The sequence below is a fragment of the Solea solea genome, chromosome 16 (genome assembly GCF_958295425.1).
Source record: "Solea solea chromosome 16, fSolSol10.1, whole genome shotgun sequence".
Classification (NCBI taxonomy): Eukaryota; Metazoa; Chordata; class Actinopteri; order Pleuronectiformes; family Soleidae; genus Solea; species Solea solea.
This window is the reverse complement of record NC_081149.1, coordinates 6,496,639-6,519,128: the sequence shown is the minus strand read 5'-3', so window position 1 is coordinate 6,519,128 and position 22,490 is coordinate 6,496,639. Positions and strand designations below refer to the sequence as shown.

General features: G+C 43.7%; 1 protein-coding gene across 1 annotated transcript; it reads left to right on the top strand.

Moving 5' to 3' along the window:
* The first annotated feature begins 411 nt into the window (after window positions 1–411).
* Window positions 412–10,787, top strand: rdh8a (retinol dehydrogenase 8a). Its single transcript, XM_058654171.1, has 6 exons — window positions 412–860; window positions 4,856–5,017; window positions 7,169–7,348; window positions 8,274–8,367; window positions 8,453–8,636; window positions 9,513–10,787. The coding sequence occupies exons 1-6, from the start codon at window positions 752–754 to the stop codon at window positions 9,738–9,740; spliced, it is 957 nt and encodes a 318-aa protein (XP_058510154.1). The 5' UTR covers window positions 412–751; the 3' UTR covers window positions 9,741–10,787.
* Window positions 10,788–22,490: the final 11,703 nt, after the last annotated feature.

Here is a 22,490-nt window from a genome sequence, read left to right as displayed (position 1 = left end):
ATTTCTGTAAAAACTATCCAACTACCTAGATATTACTTTGGAAATAACATGGTATTACTGTAATACTATCTTATTTAATAATACCATAACTGCACTGCTGCAGTACTGTATAATTAAAGGGTCACTGTGTAGAAAGTTTGCATTGTTACAAAAAAATACTAAACAAGATCAAAACACAAGAGATAGTGTTAAAATACCATTTAATTTTATTCTAAAACCCATAATATATAAATGGGATTCGGACTATAATAGAAATCATGTATGAAAGTTTAACTTCATCTCATTTTGAATGAATTAGCATGAGAACGTGAGCAGTGATAGAGTGAATGGGGGAAACTGTAGGTGTTTGTTGACAGGGTCACAGCTCAGAAATCACATAAGCTCTGCCCCCAAGGTAGCACGAGTGCGCGCGCGTGTCTGGCCCACACATTTTAAAGGAATTAACGTGATTTTGGGGGCAGGCTGATCCAATCAAGTTTTAAATCCCGTCCTGTGGTGGTGGGCTGTTCGTGATGCCACGTCTTTTTTTTCCTTTTTTCTGTGTGGATTCGCAGAATTGTGTTGTTTTTCCTTTCTTCTTCTGCTCTCTGTGGAACATGTGACTGGAGTAGACGCTCACATGGCTGCCGCGGCTGCATGATCCGATTTACTTTTTTAAAAGTCCAGTGATCGGTGGCAGGATCCCTAGGCAGCGGCCACACGGAGCAGAGAGAAGGACAGCACCCGCACAGACAGACGGACAGACGGGACCATGGCGAGCAGCAGCGGGCAGAAAGTCGTGCTGATCACCGGCTGCTCCTCCGGCATCGGGTTACGAATCGCCGTCACGCTGGCCAAAGATGAGAAGAAGCGGTACCACGGTAAATGCGCTTCATTGTTACATTATTTCTCTCCTCGAGCCTATCAGGAGCGAGCCTGTGTCCGGTCTGTTTACCCGGAAAAACACAACGAGAACCCCGCTTTTGCGCCGGGCTCCTTTTACGCACACATTTCGCACGACTTTCGTGCGCAATAACGCTCAGTCTCTGCGCATAATCAGGGATTTCGTGTTGGGGTTTCCATTGAAATTACAGCGAGCCCGTGGTGAGATCTGATCCATATCCTTTTTTTTGTTGTTGTCAGCGCTGAGGCTCAGTGGCTCCTCTGGGTCAACAATTATCATGTGAAAGCACAGTTTCCAGGCGCGATCATAAAAGAAGAGTCTTGTCAGTTCTCTTTCAAGTGACTTCTCCCGCACAAAGCGCCCTTTTATCGCCCTGGATTGTGAAGCGCCTGCTCCGGTTTAGTGCCGTGTCTAATGTGCCTTTAGTTCCCTCAGTGGAGCGAGTGTTGAAAGGGGGACAAAGTTTGAGACCTGTACAAGCAGGGTTCACTGTGAAGCAGGGGCCTTGTGTGAAGTCTTCATTGCTGCACAGTGGACTTAGTTCGGGTGTCCCACTTTTCTTTTTTAAAGTGTTGGATTGGTGCGCGTCTCCCAGAAATCATCACTGTCGTTCACTCTGGGAACTGAGGATCCAGAGGCCTTATCATTACAGACTCATTCCCACCACACACTCCTTTATTGTGACTTCAAACTCGAGTACATTGTTACCTAATCATAGTGTAACTTCTGAAACTGAAGTAACTGTACAGACTTAAGTTAAAGCAACACTATGTAACGCCATAAAACACATGACTTGTGCATTTAAATCTCCATACAAACAATAATGTTACATGTTTTTTCAGTAGTGCACGTAAAATATATATATATGAAATGCACATTGTCTGCTTCATGAGGCCAACCCGGAAGTAAGAATATTATACAATATCCTTTTCTTGAGCAGTAAATGGTCTCTTCTGCTAGTTTTAGGTCTTGGGCCGGTCAGATCTTCAGAACGGGAATCCAGATTCATCCAGATTCAGATGTTAGGATGGTTTTGCCAACATTAGCCAAAATGTTTCCAACACTCTTTGAATCCATAGAAATCCATATTTTTCTTCAGTCTTCTGGATTGTCTTGTGATTACTTTGTAATAAAAGAAATGGCACAATGCAAAGACGACAAGGCTACAATTGGTGCGCGTCTCTCAGAAAGCATTAGTGTCACTGCAGAGACGCTAATGAGCCTCGGACAGAGTGACATTATAAACTCATTCCCACCAAGCAACCACAAAAGAAACGTTATTGTGACCTCATGCTGAATTACATAATTGACTGTTGGTCCTTGAGGGCACAGTCACACGTCCCCCAGTTATACCCATTTTAGCCGTTAGTTTCCTCCTGCATGTAATACTTTTTTAAAGTTCCATTTGGGGGGGGGTTTATTGGCAGAATATTCTACAACTAAGCATGTTTGCACAAGTGTTTAATTGCTTCAGAATTAAAATAGAAGAACCTTAGGTCAGGGTCTTGCTGCGTGAAATAAAGTCGTAGAGGGCAGAATTACAATGTCACCAGACTGTCTTTTGCAGCCTGAAAACAGAACAGAAAAAAGAACCTGCATTTTCTTGCAGAGTAATTTAACCCAGGAGTGAATGTGGATGATATTTATTGCAGACAAAAGCCAGATGTAAGCATGCGTCACTGGGTTTTCTGACCTATGGAAAAGAAGCGCTCGCCGTAGCAAACACACCATGATCAGTGAGTGGATTCCTCACAACTTTTTAAAGTCTTTTTAACAAAAAAAACCTGTTCATTTTGACGCCTCGTCTTGTTGGAATAGTTTGAGTTTCTAGGGTTGCTTTGGAGTGAAGGCAGATGCTACCAATGCAGGAACGGCAGCGTTTTCCACGGAAGGAACATGTATTATTTAATTGAACAGCCAATAGGAGGAGCCCTCACTGTCTGAACTTCCCCGTCAGAGATCTGAAGACTGAATACAGAGCCTGCTCTTTCATTTCACTTAATATACAATATGTTCATACATTGTTATGGAACTATTCATAAATAATGTCGCCTTCTTGTCACACACTTTCGCGGTGTTCCTACTCGCTCACGAGTGTCAGAAGTCAGTGACCCGTCAAATTTAATTTGAAGGTCTTTAAAGGTGAACACAAAGTAGCCCAGTGTTGCTTTAAAGTCTCTATCTTTATCTGGGATCTGGTGGGACTTAGTACACTGAAATAGAGGAGCAAAACAAACGTGATTAACTGCCTCCTCAACTCTGGTTTGAGTCTGTTTTTTTTTTTTTTGCTCATGTCGTGACCTGTTTTCAATAAGGCCACCTCTGAGCCATGAAGCCGAGTCACTCTCTGTTTTCCCAGGGTTTTAGGAAATCCAGCGGAGATTAAATATTACATTGTGCATAAAGTAATAATCTGTTGCAGCAACAGGCTCCAAATTCGGTGAAAACCCCGAAAAGACCTCTGTGTGTGCAACGCAGTGTGGTTCATTCAAGAATGTTTTAAGCTGCCCAAGAGTAATTCCTGTAGGAGCCTGAAGGAACAATGGATCTCTTGTTCACTCCTCTACCAATACGTAAATCTCTTTGTTGCCTCACGGACACCCGGTCCTCAAATCATGAGATTAGACTTTAAAAGACTAAGCATTGTGCAAAGCAACATTTAAAAAGGGAAAAACTTCATTAAAACACATCATTAAAACAACATTTTCTCCACAGCACAGCAGCGTCTCCATATCCAGGCCCTTTCTCTGTTCAGACAAGATTAAAGTGCCTTTTATCTGTGCAGGACAACAGGTAGATGAACGTGTGAATGAGAGGTTGTTTACCTCCACTGATTGCCATTGTGCAACAGCACTGTCTTCCTGTCTCTCTGCGAGATAATGTCACTCAGTGACGTTTGAGCAGAGCACAGCGTGAAAAGGAACCGTGAAAGCTGAGGCAACAGTGTGCTGATAGCCGCCGTCTCCGGCCGTGATAGATTCATGCGGCGTGACGAGGTCAATGCTGCCCACTTCACAGGAAATCACTTGTGTGACCTGTAAACTAAACAGGCGTGGACCCTTTCCTAGAAACTCTGTGACCTGCTCATCTGTTTCTGTTGTTTTTGTCTGTGTTTGTGTTTGAGGAAGTGCTTAAAGCTGCCCTCAGTGATGCACTTTAATGAGTTTACACGTTAAACTCTGACAGCTCCCTCAGTGTAAACAGGGAAAAACACATTGTAGCCTCTTTACAAAAAGGCTCACCTAAACAACTTTACATCGGTTTAAGTCTATGATATGTCATCACACAGTGAAGTGAGCTCTCTCTCTCTCTCTCTCTCTCTCTCTCTCCCTCTCTCTCACACCAAATCCCATTCAGAAGAACTGTGTTTTTAGCTCGACACACACACACAACACAAGAGCTGCTGCTCTACTGCTGCCTCGTGTGGTTAGTTTGTGTCGCTCAGGTAAATCCAAACGAAGACTTTCAAACACCCAACGTCACAAAATAATACATTTGAAGTCACCGAGGCAACAGTGGATCAACAACTCCCGCGCGCCAGGATGTAAAATCCAATCCATGGACTGTGGTTCAAGCAGAAAGTGGTTCGTGAACTTAAATTTTCCAGCTTTCTCACGCCAAGAAAATATTATATATACATATATATGTATATATATATATATACATATATATATGTATGTGTATATATATATACATATATATACATATATATATATATATAATAAGAGATATCTAAAACTTAAGCAGACCTATGGGGGGGAGGGGATGCTAACAGCAGGAAGTTAGCCAAACGTTAGCCTTGAGTTAGCCAAACACTGCAGGCAGCAGCTTTAAAACAGACCAGTTGTTTGTCCCTCCACACGTTTGCGTCTTTGCGTTTTTACAGGCAACGGATGGAATTTCTTGGAGGGAATCTAAACATCTCACATGTCCAGTAACAGTTTCCCCACTTCTCTGTGTCTCCCTCCCCAGTTATTGCCACCATGCGGGACCTGAAGAAGAAGGACAAGCTGGTGGACGCGGCGGGAGACGTGTACGGCAAGACGCTGACGCTGATGCCTCTGGACGTGTGCAGCGACGAGTCGATCAAGCAGTGCATCAGTAACGTTAAAGACCGCCATATTGATATCCTGAGTGAGTGGGACTCACCCGAAACTTGACCTGCGTCCCCCTGTTTGACCACTTACTTGAAACCAGAATTGAATTACGTGGCTTTTGTGGTCTACGTGCCCGACAAAGGAATTGGTCTTTGTCGGGCACGTAGACACCAAAGATTTCCCCTATCGTCTTACTGCTGTCGCCTAGCAACCGCGCTGCAGCTGGACGTGGTACAATGCATTGTGGGGAAATATTTAAGCCACTTGTTTCTTTGGGGGATTTTTTTTTAACGGAGTTGCAGCCGTATTTAAAGTTAAGTAGTTTTAGTAGTCGTTGGCCGTTATCTCCTTTCAAACATGTTACACTCTGGAGTGCAATGCATCATGGGATATGTTGGGATGGGTAGAGTTTGTTGGCTGCGTTTTTGGCAGAGACAGCCAATTTCCCTTTAAATCTAGTCTCCAACAAATGCTTTTGTCCAATCCCAGAGACATTTTGAGGCAGTGTGGCCGACAGATTCAGCCTGACTGTAAAACCCGGAACACAAACATGAGAATCGCTCTGTATTTACAGTACATCGCATCGTTCTCGTCTCGATGACCACGCAGCGCTACAGTTTTTGGTCGTTCACCCATTCTCACAGTCATCATGCATCTGTCAATGCCATTCTCACACTGCCAGCACAGCTGTCACGAATAATTTGGGGTTAAATGTCTTGCCCAGGGACACATTGGTATGTACACAAGCACAGCTGGGGATCAAACCCAGGACCCTCCGGTTGGAAGACAACCAGCTGTATCGCTGATCCACAGTAGCACGAATCTCTCTGCCTGAAAATATTACAATACTTATCAAGTATGAAAGTAAAAACGTCAAAGTACAGAGTCGTAGTACTGTGCTGGTTCACAGGTTTTGAGGATTCGTGTGTGAGCCGAGCTGTGACTCTGCTGCAGCTCCACTGTCCTCCTTGTGGTTTTGCAGTTGACATTGTGAGTAGGCGGGGGGAGGAGAGCCGGGACAGTCTTCAAATTCCAGCAGGCAAAGAGATTCTGCACCAAAACAGAAAATAAGCCCTGCACTTTCATCTGAGCACATTTCTCTTCTGCTTGTTCACTGGGTCTTTGATACGGATTTTCTCCCCCTTAAAAACCGTCCACTCCATTTTTTCTTTTTGCTAAATTAAACAGTTCCTAGATTAGTAACACATGAAGGTACGTCTCTTTAATGACATTGACATGTCAATATTTGTAGTCTTATGATTTAAAGGAACGCTGATTTTTTGCCGATGATGACCAGACAGCATGAAAAATTCCAACATTACAAAGACTCACTTTGACCAAGATCCCAAGGACAATCATTTGTCCAGATGCAAATCAATAAACGTGGACGCCATGGGCGAAGCGGCACTTACAAGTTGCCCCTCCCATCTTAAGCTGTGTGCACATTCGGTCCTTGAATTTGAGGGGAACTGGTCCTGGAAAGTCTTTGAATTTGATGTCAACAGGCAGCAGCAGTTGCTGTTTCGGGTTGTGTCACTTCAGTGTTGTTGTTTCAGCAGTTCTGTAATGATCATATGGTATAAGTCTTTCTCAATCACTACTGGAACATGTTCAGACGATACGGAGAAACCTGTTTGACAGTTTAAATAAACAGATTTGACAGGTTGAAGTGGCAAGTATTTAGTATTTATCCACTTTTACACTTGAACAATATCAATATGGACTCTGGTTGATTTAAACTTTTAAACGCCAAGTTTATTCAAGACATGGAAAGCTTGCTAAAACATAAAACCATTCAAACCCACTGATTGTGTCAGGCATAAAAAACAACAAAGCTGGTGGTGCACGGTCCTTTAGCACAGTACTGGAGGTTTTCTTCTTCTTCTCCTCTGTGAACTCGAGCACCAGACGTTTGAGGGACACTCGCTTCTTTTGTCCCATCGTCTCGTTCAGTTGTTGTGTTCAAACCTTGAGTCTGGTTAAAAGGTGCTGTCTGAAAAGTGTTGCGTCACGCCTCTGTGTTGTTGTGTCACGCTGACATCTGGTGGCAGCGTCAAGCAACAACACCAAACACACACACACACACACACACACACAGCACAGGGGATAATATCCCATCATCACTGCGCTGTCGGCAGATACGAGCAGGCCGTCACGTGTCTGTGTTGTTTGTGTTTCTTCTCGTCAGTCAACAACGCCGGCGTGGGCCTCCTGGGACCCGTGGAGAGCATCAGCATCGAGGAGATGAAGAGAGTGTTCGAGACCAACTTCTTTGGCGTCGTCCGCATGATCAAGGAGGTGATGCCGGACATGAAGAAGAGGCGTTCGGGACACATTGTCGTCATGAGCAGCGTCATGGGCCTGCAAGGTATGATACATGTGGACTTCAGCAGTAATGTCACATCATAACTCAAAATTTAAATGTAAATAGCCTAGTTTAATAATATAGGGTGCTACAGGGATGATAGAAATGTTATATTATACACAGATTTGCTCTTGGGTCACAATAGTATGTCATTTTTGAGTGCAGTTACTTCCTTTTATTGACTGAAAAGCAAGAGTTATATACATTAGAAGCGGCATTTAACTGCAGCCGGCGTCCACGCTGTCTCAGCAGGAGAGTCTACTGTGATTCTAAACGTCTACGACCCCATGTTGTCGTTGGACAGTGTCTGAAATCTCACTCAAACCTCGCTCCCATACTGAGCTGTGAATCATTCAGCGTGTAATAGTAGGTGGAACAAAAGTATTGACACAGTATCGTTGCCACGACTCGCGAGATGTGGTTATCAACACTCTGGATTTAAACATCGATCGCTTAATTGGAAAAATACAGCGTTTAAAGCGACTTCCCTGCCAATTTCACTCACCAGACTCATTACTTGAAAATTAAACAGACAGAAGAATTTGATCCCCGATTTCTTGTCTTTAGCATTATTGTTATTTAATTACACAAATATTGTGATTGTCTTCCAATATCGATTAATCCGTGAATCAGTTTATTTTGAGAATAAAAAATCAATAAAGCATATAAAGCAGCAGCCGCCTGTCAGAATACAGATAGAATACATGTATTTATTTACTTTATAATAGCTGACATTTCCAGTGATGTTGACGTACTTAGCGTTTGCTCAGATTACAAACAGCTGCAGGTCATTTTCCAGTGTTTGTTTGAACTCGTGTTAAAGTGCCAGATGGGTGGGGATTACCAGGACAAGCTAGGGCGCTAATCTGATTCTCATATTCTGTCCCGACACATGTTCATTGCGTGGAAATGTCCTTTGTCTCGTCAGGAGTGGTGTTCAACGATGTTTACACCGCCTCCAAGTTTGCCATGGAGGGATTCTGCGAGAGCATGGCCGTGCAGCTGATGAAGTTCAATATCCGGTAGATTAGCCTCTCCGCCCTCCGTCTCCCGCTGTCTCTGTCCTCACATCTGTCTTCACTCTGTGTCCCTGTGTCTGCCCCTCAGGTTGTCCATGATCGAGCCCGGCCCGGTGCACACCGAGTTTGAGACAAAGATGATGGAGGACGTGGCCAAGATGGAGTATCCGGGAGTGGACGCGGACACCATTCGTTACTTTAAAGACGTCTACCTGCCGTCGTCCATAGATATTTTTGAAGCCATGGGCCAAACGCCTGAGGACATAGCCAAAGTGAGACAACTGTTTTTGTATCAGCCTTTGTCTGGGGATGGAGCTTCATACCAATATCAACATCACAATGTTGAGAATCAATTTTGAATTACTTTAAGGGAACTTATTGAGCTGTTTTAAAAACACGATGCTCCAACAGTTATTCTGATCTTGAGATGTTGTGACTGCTTCCTCAAGATTGTGAAAGTGTTTCTTTGTGGGAAACCAGTATTCCAGCTTTCTGATAAACCTTCCCTCGTTCCACTCAAGAAAACCTTTACATGTCACAATAAAAGCATGTATCGTTGCAATAAGATACATGCAATAAGAAAGGTAAGCTCATCAGCAGAATGCATTCAGCATCCTGAGTCGCAGTTAAGGGGAAACACTTCTTTATTCTGTTTCTAACTCTGTGTCTTCTCTGCCAAAACGACATTGTTTTGGTTCCAAGTCCAGAGCTCTATACATGAATTAATGACTCGACTCCCGACTGCATTATCTGGGTGTGTTTGTTTATCTCACTGTTCCACAGGCTTGGAACTGTGAATGCAGACACTGAGTTTATAGCAAAACAATATCAGCTCTTTAGGCAAAACCAGGTTTATACAGGAGAAATCAGGCCGAGGTACAAAACCAGCAAGTTAAAGTCAAGTCAAAAACTAAAGAAACTTACTAAAGGAACCCTAGAACACTGACAGAAGACCAAGATGAACTGGCAACCAAAGAAAGGAACACGGAGACTTTATACAGTGAGGGGAGGAGACACGATTAGAAAGGTGTGACATGTTAGCGCAGGTGCAGGTAATCACAGAGGCAGGAAGTGACAAGTGGAGCATAAAAGTAACGCCGAATACAGAGCGATGAAATCACTCCTCGTTTCTCTCATTTGTTCTACAGTGCACTAAAAAGGTCATCGAGTCGAGCAGCCCTCGCTTCAGGAACCTGACCAACAGCCTCTACACGCCCATCGTGGCCTTGAAGTACGCGGACGAGACCGGCGGCCTGTCCGTCAACACCTTCTACAACCTGCTCTTTAACTTCGGCCCTCTCATGCACATAACCATGAGCATCCTCAAGTGCCTGACGTGCAGCTGCCTGCGGAGGCGCACCATCTCACCTAACTGAAGCCAGAGCGTCCAGTCTTTTGCTCTTTCCCCCCAGTTCCCTTTGTTTGACCCCCAACTACGACCTCGGTGCCTTTCTTTCCTCTGAGGGTTTTTCTGGGGTGGTTTTGTTAGACTAGAACCAGTATCTTGGAGAGAGAGAGAGAGAGAGAGAGAGAGAGAGAGAGAGAGAGAGAGAGAGAGAGAGAGAGAGAGAGAGAGAGAGAGAGAGAGAGAGAGAGGAGGAGGAGGTGCCTTTGCCGCCATGATAAGCTTTGCCTGGATTACATGCACACTTGCACAGAGAGATTTTGTACGTAGGCTCGACCTCGTGTACTCTCCACAAACAAGTACAAAAACGACACGCGTTGTACATACATTCTATGAAGAGAAGGCCTCGGTTTATTTGCCGTACGTATTTTTTTGGTTTCGGGAGAATCTGAGTCCCGTGGACAAAAACTGCAAAGCACAAAAAAAAACACAAACCCAGAAATAATAACAGAAACAAACACAATAAAGCGGCGGAGAAAGAAAAAGCTATATTCTGTGGCTTCAATAACGTTACACTCAGGCTCGTTAGAGTATCTATAACATGAAAGACAGAGTCAGGAAGAATTTATCTGCTTTTATTGTTGTCGTGCCCTTAATCTCATGTTTGCCTTACATAGTGTTCTCATGGTCATAACTGCTGTTGAATCATATTTTTATAAACTGGATTTTCTTTGGTTCTTAAAAGGTTCTATGTATGAGCGGGTCGGTCAGGATTTTTTTTTTAATCTCACAACTTGATTTAGAAATAAATCTGATTTACTCTCATATGTATATTTTTGATTTTTTGTGTGAAATCGAATAATGTTTTATGACTGTGTGAGGGTTTGTTGTGTTTTTCTTCTTGTCTGCAAGAAACCTTTCTACCAATAGGGGGTGGTGTTTCACTGTTTTTTCCTCCTCCCCCACGGTCTGTTGTAACCTGTGGATTTCACAGGATCAGCAGAGACCAGCGTGTAAAGGAATTTTGTCCTCTGTGGCCTGAGACGGACAAATTCAATAAATCATAGTGTAAAATTCATATTCACATGAGTGATTTCCAAGTCTTTATTGTCACACACGGTTGAAAACAGGTTCTGTTTGCTGCAGAAAACTGATTTTGTATCAGTTTTAGCATCAATAAAATACAATAAAATAAATAAAACATGTTTTTAACAAATGTTGGCAAAAACCTTGTTCCCTCGTCTGCCACGATTATCCAAATTAAATTTAAGACCTTTTAATGACAGTTTAAAGGACATAATAGAGGATCAGTTTGGTTTCCAGTTAACTAGTATTAGTATAATCCAGTATTTAATCACTAATCCTGTAACACTTTTATAAGAGTTTTCAAACGGATTTGAAAAGCTTAACTATATCTACTTCACGTGGACGTTAAAATCCATGTGAGTTTCAAGGACAACTTCTGATGTTTCAAGGGCATTTTCCCCCTCGAGCTGACGGGGAGGGGAGGGGGGGCCGACTGTGGGACAGGCCGGTGTTTCCCAAAGATGGCAGAATATCGTGACCCAAATCCCAACACCAATCTGTGCATTCATTTACAGCCAAATCTGTGACAGCTAACGTCGTTTTCAAGAGATGTTTGTTCAGACGATTAAAACTTATATTGATGCATGTTATTTTAGACATAAACACATAAATACTAACTAAATAAATCTCCCACGACCCATTCGTGGTTCATGGTTAGAAGGTACATTGCACAGCGAGTTTGTATGAGTTTACTGGTTCAGTGATGTTTACCGAAGATTATTTGCGGCTAATTTGGGAAAAATATACACAAAGTGATAATCCCTCTCTCACCCCTTGTAGATATTTGCTGCTGGGTTAAAAAAAAACGAGGGAAAAGTGCATTAAGCGCACAAACTTGTTTGTAAAGATTTCATGAGTGTGCAGGTCTGTGCACATACGCGCGCATTAGCATGTATTTGCATGCATGTGTGTGTGTGTGAAAGTGTTGTATGAGCATGTCTATGGGCCAAGTTAGTGATCTGTTGATGGATATAAAGAGGTCATGGCCTGCCCCCCCATCAAAACCCCTCCCTTGAACCCCCCCCCCGCCCATCACACACACACACGAACACACACACACTCTGCTTTGTGCCGTGTGAGAGAATGTGACCTGGTTCCCATCCCTGAGGAGGGGTGAACCCTAATGACGGCCTCCTCAGACACACTGCGCAGCCCCGAGCCTCCCTCTCCAGCTGGCCCCCGGCCTCAGCACACCGGACCCTGGACCCCCTGGTCCATACTGGGTGAGGCCTGATGGGTCTGGCTTGGATGAGGTTGTTTTTGTGCACACACACACACACACACACACACACTCCCTGTCCTCCTGCAGTGTCCAGACCGGTCACATTCACCTGCCTCAAACACACACTGAGCCTCATCATCATCATCATCGTCGGCAGCAGAGGACAGTGCAACCGGTCGCAGACCTGTGGTGTTTGTGCAGGGTACAATGAGTGCAGCGCCTCAGCTCCGTGTATGTGTCTTCATCAGAGGCGACAGCTCCACACAAAGGAACAAAGACGCTGTCAATCACAATCAAATGGGTGTGTGCGCAGGAGGTCGGGGGAGGAGCCTGAGTATCCTGAATGTTCCTGGATGCCAAGACCCAATGTGGGACGTTGAAGGCTAAGGGCAAGGGGGGGTTGGCTATTTTTTTTTTTTTTTGGGGGGGGGGGTCTCCAGGCAGAAATGGGTGGTGGGTGTTGGGGGGGGGGGGGGGGGTGTCACTTTTGGGAAAATGAGTATTGTGGTTTGCGGGCGGCCTGAATGGAGGACCTGTTTACTAATTGAAAGAAAACAGGAGTTACAGCAAAGTCTCATTAAACATGAGGTCTTATCAAACCATTGTGGTGCACCTTTGTTTCACCACTGAGGACATAATTGCGACATAATGAGGGCAGCGTGACATGGTTAGGTCTAACCCTGTCATATGAACCCGAGCCACTAAACATACATGAGCTGCGTGCAGCCTCGGCCGTGCGCACACGCACACTAACATTACTCCCTGAGACGTAGTCAGTTAGTGAGCAGCAAACCCTCTAATTACTAACATAATAATCCACGGGATTACAATATAATCTGAATGCTTTTGGGTTATTTATTTCTTGACGTGTCTCAACAAATAGAAAAAAATGTGCTATTGACAAAGGCAGGATATATATATACACAGAATTGGGAATAAGATGATGTAAAACTGAGTAGATCTTTTGACTTTATGTATTATTTTGTCTATTGAAAATGAACTAAAATATATCATATTAATCATAAATAACAATGAATAATAGTGAAAGATTTTGTGTTACATGTTATGTATGGCTCTTTGTGGGGGAGAGCCATATACTGTTCCTATTTATAATATAATATAATATAATATAATATAATATAATATAACATAATGTAATATAATGTAATGTAATATAATATAAGGACATTTGTGTAGCATTTTTCCCAAATACCCAACAAGCTGTTTATAAAACGATGAGCACATGTGGTTTAACTGTTTCACATGAATTTCAATCTGTTCACAATTGCTTATGTTGGTAATCTGATTCCATTTAATCCGTTAAAACGCCTTTACCAACTTTCCAGTTGCATTTAAAAAAAACAAAAAAAAAAACAAATAGCGACTCTGTGGAGAGAAGAACAAACTCGGTGGTTGAGCAGGAGGAGAAGAACACATGAGTCTGAGTCAGAGATAAACTGAGGAGTCAGACGTGAAGAAACAGAGAGAAGGGAGCTGCCGAGGTCAGGAAACTGTGAGACACACACACACACACACAGGGAGAGAAGGAAGGCGTGAAGACAACAGATTAAGCCAACAGAAAGAGTGAGTGCGAGAGGGTTAGTGTGCGACACTGACATCAAGTGGAGCTGATGTCTAGACAGCGGTGCTTCAGCCTGATCCCAGGTCAGGATGGATCTAAATCAGCCTCATTATTTCACTCACTGAGGCTGAGGACCTGTATCCTGAAAGCAGAAGGTTCACGGACCTCCATCGTATTTATTCCCTCATGAAAACAGCAAAAACATGTACAGTTACAATAAGGTAACAGTACAGTCTCAGTTCTGTAGTTATTACTAAGTAATAGCTTGGTAATAACTAATGACAGTAATTCTAATTAACCAAAAAACATTGTATTACTATGATGTAATCTCCTTGTTAAAGCACTGTTACTACTGTTTTAGTGAGACGCTGGATAATGCATTAGAGTTATGTTGGTAATACCATAATAGTGCCTCTGTATTACTGTAATAATACCATTCTATTACCAGTGGATTTATAACATCAATTATAACTTCCCTCTCTTTTCACTCGACTGGTGATGACACGCTAATCATAACATGCAATACAACTGAAGATAGTTGGGTGTGGCACTCGGTGCTTTTCTTTGGAACCTGCTCTGGCGAGGTTCCAAGCCGAGCTGAGCCGATACTGAAATGTGACGTCGAGCACGTCGAGTCAAGCAGAGCGGACGCGTGCTAGAAGTGCATCATCATGGAAAAGTGCTATTGGTGTTGTAACGGTGTAAGCTGGACACTCTGAACTCACAGCACCCTCTACCTGACAACGTGGTAACTGCATCACACACTCTGAAGCTCTGTATATGTTGAACAGGAGTTTAAAGGTTGGAGTTTGAACTGCAGGTGAACGAGATGCAGGTTGATGAAATGATGTGGGTGAAAGTCTATAGGTGCTTAGCAGATCGGTCCTGCACAGGAGGTTCCAGTACAAGAGACCTGATCCTCGCAGCTGCGGTGGTCTTCCTTCAACCACTCACAGCCAGACTGCCAGCAGACAGGTGGTTCTTTTGGGAGACGGCCACACGGATGGTGTTGTGGTTAGCGCTCTTGCCTTTGCAGCCAGAAGACCCGGGTCTGAGACCCTGTTGGAACGAGGGCCTTTCTGCATAGAGTTTGCATGTTCTACCCGTGTGTGTGTGTGGGGGGGGGGGGCTTCTAATGTGGGGATTAGGTAAATTGGTCGCTCTAAATTGACTGTAGGAGTGAATGGTTGTTTGTCTTTATATGTGACCCTGCGATGGACTGGCGAACCGTCCAGGGTGTACCCCGCCTGTCGCCCTATGTCAGCTGAGATTGGCACAGCATCCTGTGGAGGACAAAGCGGTAGAAAATGGATGGATGGGTTTTTTCTGGCAGTTGGGAATAGGGAGTCTCCTTAGTCTTGTTGCGATCAGGTTTTCCTCTATAGGCCTGGTCGTAACAATTGGGGGCCCAAAGTTGAAACCAATAACGGAATCTTTTGCGTGAAAAGTGACAGTCCATCCATTCATCCATTCATCGCCGACCGCTGATGACCCTCATGTGGAGGGTCACGGGGGCAAGTGACAGTCCTAGAGTCATCAAACTCCTGAACACGCGTGTTTAGAGCAGTCAAATTTAACTCGGTGCTTCTTTGCATTTTCGGTCGTGTGTTACTCGCTCAGTGTTGCTCTTGCCTCCGTCCGCCTTGACGTAAAAAAGAGACTCGATCAACATTGTGTCGACTAATTTGACAACGGTTTGAATGTGACACACATTTGTTTACATTTAAAGGTTTGCTCTGCGGTCTTAAACTGCGCTCCATCATGATAACAGTCAGACTAACCGCACCTCCTTGTTGGAGGTGGTCACTGTGTCACGTCCAAAAGCGTCACAGGGCAAAGAGCTGAAAAACAAGGTGAAGGTCAGACGCCATTTAACACGGCTGCATGTGACGGGCGATGTAGCCGCATGGGACTTATTATTATCCATGGAGCTAATCTGGGATGTGAGGGGGCGCTATCAATCTTTATTTAGTCAAAACAGGAGAAGCCCGAGTTGCCCTGTGGTGGCCGGGTCCAACAGGGCAACAGAGGCCACAGAGGAGAAACAAACACACAACCCCACTCTCTCCTTCTCCCTCCCTCTCTGTCTCTCTCTCTCTCTCTCTGAGGCCCACTGTCTGCCTGCCCTCTCTCCTCCGTCCATCTCCATAACTCCGCTGTGCAGTGACCTCTCGCAGACCCGACGTGGGTCACTTGTTTATTCACACACGGACAGAGCGAGGGAGGAGAAGGAGGAGGAGGAGGAGGAGGAGGGGGGGAGTCGTCATCATCATCATCATCATCATCCCTCGCTCATGAGTATAGAGCTGCTTGTTTGCGAGGCCGAGCTCCTGCATCGTTCGGAGGCCTGGAACATAAATCAAAAGAATCTTGGCTCTCGCTCACCATGCCGTCGTATACACATTGTTTCGCAGACACAGACTCGCCATTGTCACCGTCGTTACAACATTAGCGCTGTCCCCCTTTCCTTGCCCCCCCCCCCCCCCCCCACATCATTTTTTCCAGCTCATAAACAATCCAGCAGGAATTTCCAGACGGGATCTCAGTTTGCTGGATTGTTGTGTTCCGCTCTGTTCACTCTCTCAAAACTACCAGTTCCAGTGACTGTGAAACTGTGATTACGGGATTCAGGCTGTGTACAAGGATTAAAACCCTCAAACAAGGGCTGATCAGTGATTGTACCGGGCTTAGAGATGATGTAATAGTAGCTGCGGGAAATGGGATCCTCCACAATTGGTGTCGTAGTTCACACGAGGAGCCGCGGATATCAGAGCACCAGTTTTCTTTTTCTTCTTAAACCTGAAACTCCAGTTTGTGGGTAAAAAGTGACACAGACTCTGGTGCAGGCATTGGTGCACACTGTGCGTGTGAAGTGGGCGAAGCCTGCAAGCGGATCGCACTTTTCTCACTATTCTGTGCACTCACATTTCCTCCTCTAACGTATCATTTTTTTCCCTCTGGTTTGCAAAACCTCTTCCTCCGTTTTTATATTGTCTCTCCTTCAGTGTTGTAATTAGACGTCTGGGAATCCAGAGCGGAGGAAGCGTTTTTATATTTTTAATTTACAGAAAATTAACGATGCTCTTTGCTCTCTGGCTAAACCAAAGCAGAGGACGGAATATTTTCATCCTTTTTAATTTGTGTCCCATGGGATGGATGTTTATGACAGCGAGGGAGTGAGTTCACTGTTAGATAGATAGATAGATAGATAGATAGATAGATAGATAGATAGATAGATAGATAGATAGATAGACATATGAATGGTTGACTGGACAATCAGATGGATGGATGAGCCGATAATGGACCGACGGAGAGACAGATGAAGGGATGGATGGACGGGAAAAGACGGATGATGATGACTAGATAGGTGAATGGACAGACAGAGAGACAAAAGGACAGACAGATTGACAGACGGATGACCGCTAGGTGAACAAGCGGGCGAACGGATGAATGGATGACGGACAGGTGAACGGGCAGACAGACAAATGGACGGATGAATGCACGGACGGACAGACAGCATGTGCAGAGCGACAGAGGCAGTTAGGATGCGTGTGAAAGACAGACACCTCATCTGAGAGTCTATCATTATTGATGTTTGTTGTCCCCCGTGGCAACGTTGGCCGCGTCCCAGCCCCGCTTCCCCTGCCAGGGAGAAAAACCTCACTGCGGACTCCACCGGCACCGCTGTGGATCTGATCTGTCGCCAGTCCCAAGGATGAGAAGCTGGACGGCGCGCGGGCACACCCTTGCCAGGAAGCCTGTCTTCGCCCAGAGAGACCACATCATTGTTTGTTCAGCTTGAGTGCATCACACGTTGGCAGCCAGGGTGAGAATGAATAGATCTTTAGGATGTCGGTTCCATAACGTAAGACTCAAGTGGCGGCTCGGTCGAGTCGGAGAGAAATGAAAGGTGCACACGTAGACTCTGTAAGAGCAGTAGGCATTTTGGGCAGCAGCTTCACTCGGTGGCAGAAGAATGGTAAACTTTGTGCTGCATTCATGAATCCCCCCCCCTCCCGCCCCAACTCACCCCCAATCAAAACAAAAGAATGCCTCTGTGCTTCTATTGACCGTGAAAAGATGTTCGTAGATGTGTCCCCAGTGAAGAGATGTCTTTGTTGGTTATCTCCATTGGTGAGCCGCCTCCATTTGGCTCGGCCTAATCAGAACACAAACACGCCTCTGTCATTTGGCTGCTCTCCCTCACACTCATTTCCCCCCCCCCCCCTCCACTGTCACTCTGTCTCTTATTAACTCGCATTATATATTATTTTCTATTTCCATCTCTGCGCTCGGTTTATTTTCACTCCTACTTTATTGACACTCCCCTGTCAGTCTCGCACGTGTGTGTGAAAATGCAATAAAAACGCAGTGATTGCCTCTGACCCTCTTCCTCCCTGTCTCGGCCTCAGATTTATTTTCTTTCTTTCATCCCTCGTCTATCTAATCTGATCATCTGGATGGTGCGTGTCTCCCCCTGAGGCTCAGACACTTAGGGCTGGCGTACATTAACCGTGCTTGTCTGTGCAAGGCCTGGTTTCAGTTGCTGGAGGGGAAGTGCTGCGATGTAAAGAGAATTCCCTCTGGGGAGACGGCAGGCAAAGATTCCAGGTGGTTAAGGGAAACGCACGTACAACGATCTGCATGTGCCCAGATCCACCTGAACCGGGCGTTAGGTCCACTGGAGCTGAATCAATTTTAACTCAAGCACAGTGGTTCCCAACCTTTTTTCCTTGAAGCTTTGTTGTATAGATGATACAGGTGATACCGAGTTCTGATTATTTAATACAGTGTGTGTGTAATTGGGATTTCCCAAATTTGATATGCACAAATATGATTTGAATAACCTGAAAACCTCCTTATGTCACACGTGTTGGACCCCAACCATGGATGTAGCATGCGCATGAAGCTAGCAAGGTTAACCCTTTGCAGGGCAGTCAATTAAATACTTGGAATAATTTATTTATTTTTTATTTATTCTGAAAATCATTAAATTTACATGTAGAAAATCAAAAACAACAAGAAAAACATTAACACTATATTATTAGTGTTACGGTTACAGTTAGAGAACCTACGACATGACGTCACTATCTGTGACGTAGCTTAACTTTCGCTGATTGGTTAAGAGTCACGTGATTTTCCAACCTTACTGGACCTTTGGATATCCCAAGTAGTTACCGCTTATAGTCACTTGCCTGATAAAGGGTTAAGTGTTTTTGTAGAATTCTCCTAAACTCATTGTCATGTGTACGGTCCCTTCAGATTCCAGACACCTAACACCTCCCTTTCCCAAGTAGATTAGGGAACTACGGTGGCCTTTGCAGTCTGGTGTTGCTCGCTTTTCCACACTTATATGTTGTTTATTTTTAGTTTTTTCTTTGTCTTTTTAAAGCTTTGTACAAAGATTTCTACAGTAAAAAAAAAAAGAACATTAAAGAGTAAACTCTTTTGTTCTTCTTTTGGAAATCAAAGTAGTGGGAAATTGAACACTTCAAAGAACACTGTTTTCCAAAGAGCCGTTATTATTACTTCTTCTTCTTCTTCTCTATGGTATTGCACAGATGCTCGCTCCTCACACATATGGAGTGTGGTCATATTGATGTGGGCAGTGTGCAGAGTTGAATACCTCCTGCTACGTCCCTCATGCTGTCACAGGATCCCCATTATTTATCTCTTCTCCGCAAAAAACACAACCCACAACTCGTTCTCCGTTGTATTTCTATTGCTATTGTTGTGAAAGATTTGTTTTAGAGTTTTGTCTTTGTGTGTTTTTGGAGCATATTCTCAGCCGTCATCTGTTAATGTTTCAGTTTGGAGTTATGTTCAAACTGTAAAGCAATGATTCATTGATTATTAATCAATTACTAACTTATCATCAACTATTTTAAGCGTTTTGTTTTTTAATTAAAACTAATTATCTTAATTTTGTCATTTATTTGCTCCTTATAACAAATAATTCATTCAAAGTTATTGTGGATCAAACTACCAATCGATTCATCAAGAAAATAATCTGATTGCAACCCCAAAAGCAACACTAGGTAAATTCTGCCAGATATGCTATGAGTAGCAAACACTGAACATAGATGTTGTTTCTTTTTAACCCACTCACCAAACATGCATTGTGAAAGAAGAGGCTCAGAGGCTCCATTCTCCTTATTGCAAGTTGTTTCAAGCTGCTATTTTAAAGTAAAATAAGTTACAATTGTGTTGCTTTAAGACAAAAAAATATGTCGCAACATTAAATATTACACAATGATTACTATGTTGCAAAAACTCAAGTTTTATATTTCAAGAGAAATTGCTCAAAAGTGCTCAAAATAAGTATTTTCTTTTTGTATTAAAGTACTTTTTAATACAGTTTTGTCTCGTCATCTTGTATACTTCAAAGGTTATACTATCCTTACACTTATTGGCCTACAAAATTAGCTTTAGTATATAAACATATACATTGTTAGTTCTGTAAGAAAACACTTTTAATGTAATGACACCTGTAGATGAAAACATCAACACTATTTCTGTTATATTTAACCTTTATATTTTGATGTCGTGCTTGAAAACACAGGACAAAGCGTCTGAGCTGTTTCTGACGAGTGCTGGAAGAACGTTGTAGTCAAAGTTTGAAGATTAAAGCACTGCTTACAGAAGAAGAAACAGAAGAAGAAGAAACAGAAGAAGAAGAAGAAGAAACAGAGGGAGATCAAGACTTTCTCTCACAAAAATAAAAAGGCTTAAGCAGGAAGTGTAATGTTTATTATCTGTAATAATCATTTACCCCCAATAGTTTGGACAATAGCACCGACAAAGCGATGGAAAAGACAGTGTGAGAGGCGTGACGTGGTGGACAACTTGCCGCTACATGAAGTGATAAGCCATAGCATTTATCTATGTATGTGTGTGTGTGTGTGTGTAGGTCCAGGGCTGAACCCAAACTGTGTGAAGCATCCATGATTTCCATATGTACTCAGTTTCCTCTGTGTGCTCCAGTTTCCAACCACCGTTAAAAAAACACACACACACACACACACACATTAGGTCATACGTTCTTTGCTGCCATTGCCCTGAACTGCCACTGGCCACAAAATAGGAATTGGTCCCGTTACACTTTGTAGTGGCTGCCAACTGTTCCTGGAATGGGTTTGGCCCAATGACGAACGTACTGTATATGGTTATGGGGATTAATTAATTATAATAAATTAGGATTCTCTGTTTTTTTGGTTTGTCTGTTTGTTTTTGTTGCAGGAAAAGAAACATCCAGTGTGCAGAAGTCATTTTTGTAATTTGAAACAGCAATTTATTTGACGTTGTGAGGACACTCTGAAATCTTATGGTTGACTCTGTACAGAAGACTGAAACCATTGCTGGAAAGCTCCTAACTAGGCTTAATGCCACTTGCCACAGTTGTGTTGTTCAGTGTGAGGGCCCCCTTACCCCCCTTTTTGCCTGGGGCCCGCTAAGTCTCTTGACGCAGCCCTGATTGGTGTGAAACTGGTGTTCAAGTCCCTCTGAATCAAATGACCAGGTAACTGTTTCAATGATTTCACAGTAATGAGTCAGTGTACATATTGTCATAAACACACTCATATTGTCAGAAACCAAAGTGTTCTCTCAGTCCGAGCCCTCTTCATTTTTCCCCTGACCTGTGGAGAATGGCCTAACTGTGGCATTTGCCTCAGGTCAGGTCTGCCATGAGTACTGGGCAGGACCCCACTCATGTGATCGCCCACTTACTTGGATTTTGGCCTGGAATGAACGGAGTGATGTGTTTGGGTAAATGGTGGGAAAAGCATCCCATGGAATGTGACTTTGAGAGGACTGTGTGGGACCAAGTAAGAGATGTGTGTTATTCCCTTTCCCAGTGAAAAAGAAAAACGCTCTTTCCTCCTGAGGCTGTGGGAGGGTCAGAGGTCAGATGTACCCACTGCCTACTCGCTGCAGCACACAAAACCCAGCTCCAAGCTGAAGAACCCTGAGGGCAGCGCTAGAAAAAAAAAATGACGAGAGAACCAGCACTGAAACAATTCTTCTTACTCTCAGTCGGCCAAAACACAAAGGGTTTATGTGTGTTTGTAACAATGGACGAGTTCCACACCCTGTCGATGGTCTTGGACCGAGGAGGACTTGGTATGAGCGAGGACATTCTTAGGCTTAAGATATCCAGTGTGTAGATCATTTGAGGTGCCCTCTAATCTACAAGAAGCTCACTCCGTGCTTTCATGGTTCCACATCCACAGACTTTAGATTACACATCCTGGTCATACACACACACACACACACACACACACACAATGTAAATTGTACATGAACAAGAGAAAACAGCTCAATTGTGGAGGATCTTCAGCATCTTCTTACACAACTGACCCTCGTCAATGAGAAGCCCAGAAGCAATTTACACAGAAAACATAAATAGCATCTCATGGAGACAGAATTCACAAAAAGTTGCCATTTTAACCAACGCAATAAACCACGAAATAAATGTAGAGTAAATTTCTGACTTTACATGTCCTGGTTTCTCGTGTCTTTTGTAGCTTTCTTTTCTGCATCTTGAGGATGGATGAGGGATAGAATCTCTTCTTGACATGAAGCAAACCTGTGGAGCAGCACAGGCACAGGCAAAACCAAATCCAAGCTTAGCAACGTAACACAATCAGTATCTGCCACAGAGATTGAGGGTTTCACAGGTTCTTTTCACAAACACTGTATGTTTATTTATGGCTTAAAATATCATCCCAGTCTCAAGCGCCACTGTCAATGAAACATGGGATAATATTCCCTTCCATTTTGACCTTTATACATCCTCCTCCCCTCCTTTCTCCTCTTACAACACAAGCCCTCACAGGAAAATAATAAACAGATGAGTAGGATGGGAACTGCTCTGAGCAAGAGCAGCCAGG